The sequence below is a fragment of the Papilio polytes genome, unplaced genomic scaffold, assembly GCF_000836215.1.
Source record: "Papilio polytes unplaced genomic scaffold, Ppol_1.0 DF822178.1, whole genome shotgun sequence".
Taxonomy (NCBI): Eukaryota; Metazoa; Arthropoda; class Insecta; order Lepidoptera; family Papilionidae; genus Papilio; species Papilio polytes.
Window position 1 is genome coordinate 4,949,459 of NW_013527026.1, and position 1,718 is coordinate 4,951,176.

At 38.5% G+C, this 1,718-nt stretch overlaps 1 protein-coding gene across 1 annotated transcript in view; it reads right to left on the reverse strand.

Annotated features, from left to right (window-relative positions):
* Window positions 1-1,718, reverse strand: part of LOC106106443 (cGMP-specific 3',5'-cyclic phosphodiesterase-like) — a gene marked incomplete at its 3' end in the record, with an annotated part of 59,900 nt that overhangs the window by 2,239 nt on the left and 55,943 nt on the right. The window contains exon 16 of the mRNA XM_013287021.1: window positions 915-1,160. Coding sequence (XP_013142475.1) covers window positions 915-1,160 — 246 coding nt within the window. The remainder of the gene's footprint in view (window positions 1-914; window positions 1,161-1,718) is intronic.

Genomic DNA, 1,718 nt, shown 5'->3' on the forward strand with positions numbered 1-1,718 from the left:
TTATATTATTAAAAAAAAAGAGGAAAGATTTGCATTTTTGTATGTATAGCTTAAAAACTGCTGGACCGATTTCACAAATTCTTACACCATTTTAAAGATACGTTATAAGTGGCACATAGGTACATAGACTATTTATTTTATTTTATTTTTTTAATTTCACGGGGACGACGTCGAGAAAAACGGCTAGTATTGTATAAACTGTATAAATTGTATACACAGTTCGAATGGTACACATTTTACAGTATGTATAATTATTTAATAGTTTTTTCACACATACATTTTTTTATAACATAAGGTGGCAAACGATCAAGCAGCCTCCTGAATCCGCCAAAATGGAGAAGCGACCGCTGCCCATAAACATCCTCAATAGCCGATGCGTTGCCTACCCTTAATCGACGGAGGAGCAGACGCACATAAAGAGGAAATTTCCCTTTCCTGTGCGTGTGCGAAGATTTTAAAGTAGGCTCTACTACTGTTAATTACTACTAAAATATTATAAATGCGAAAGTTTAGATGGATGGATGGATGGAAGTTTGTTAGAGTTTGTAGCCTCAACGGCTGAACAGATTTTGATGGAATTTGGTACAGATGTAGAGGATAGTGTGGAAAAACACATAGGCTACTTTTTATCCCGGAAATGTTACGGTTCTCGATAATTCTGCAACGGTTCAACATATCTTATTGAAATTTGGTACAGATATAAAACAAAGTCACAACAAACACATGGGATAAGGTTCATCCCCGAAAAATGCCCGGTTCCCGAGGGACACGTTATTTACATAGTTCGTCTGTTTTCTAATACCACGCGGACGAAGTCGTGGGCAACAGCTAGTATTACAATAAATATACTAAAGTACTACGAGATTTGTAAAGGCTTATTGCTGTCAGCAATCTCTCAGTCTAAGTATACATACCAGTGAATTCTTCGATCGGTTTGTCGATAGTATCATGGTCTATCCAGGTGAGGCCCATCTCCACCTTCTCCGCGAGGTCCTGCCAGCGCTGCCTGTTGTCCATGGTGCCGGCGTACAGCGGCTGTATCCAGGGGAAGGTGTCCGACAGCACCTTGTACAGCGGCAAGCAGATCATGTCTATGAAGCCCACTTGCATCTGTGGCAGCTCGTCTTTCTTCTCCCTGGAAAATAATTGTATGAAAAATTAACTTATTTATTACAAACATGTTGGTAAATGGCATTCAAAGTAGTTTGGGCCTTTTAGTACATAGGAGCTGTTCCCGTGCGACACCCGTCTGAAATTCTAAGAACTTTATTTTACCTAGGAAATGTTCAATAGGAAATGTCAAAATTCAAATGCAGAAATGACAATGAAAGCTTGATATTGGCTAACAATTACCGTTACCATGGCAACCTTGCTTCCTTGATGTTGTCAGCTTGTAGTTTTTGTCTTACTCCCGCATGACAGTTTTTTTCCAAATTATCTACTCCGTAAATTTAATACCGTGAATATAAGCCTAAAGCGTGTCGTAAGTGTTGGGCTCTTTACTAAAAATAAAATTATTCAAATAATACCTTTCGCCCACGACTCCGTCTGTGCGGAATTAAAAAAACGAATGCAAGTAGTCTACGAGTATGTGTTCTGCCGAACTATCCTCTACATCTTTAAATGCTAGATTTCATCGAAATCCATTCAGCCGTTTAGGCCACAAACTCTAACAAATATCCATCCATCTAAACTTTTGCATATATTAGTAAGATTTA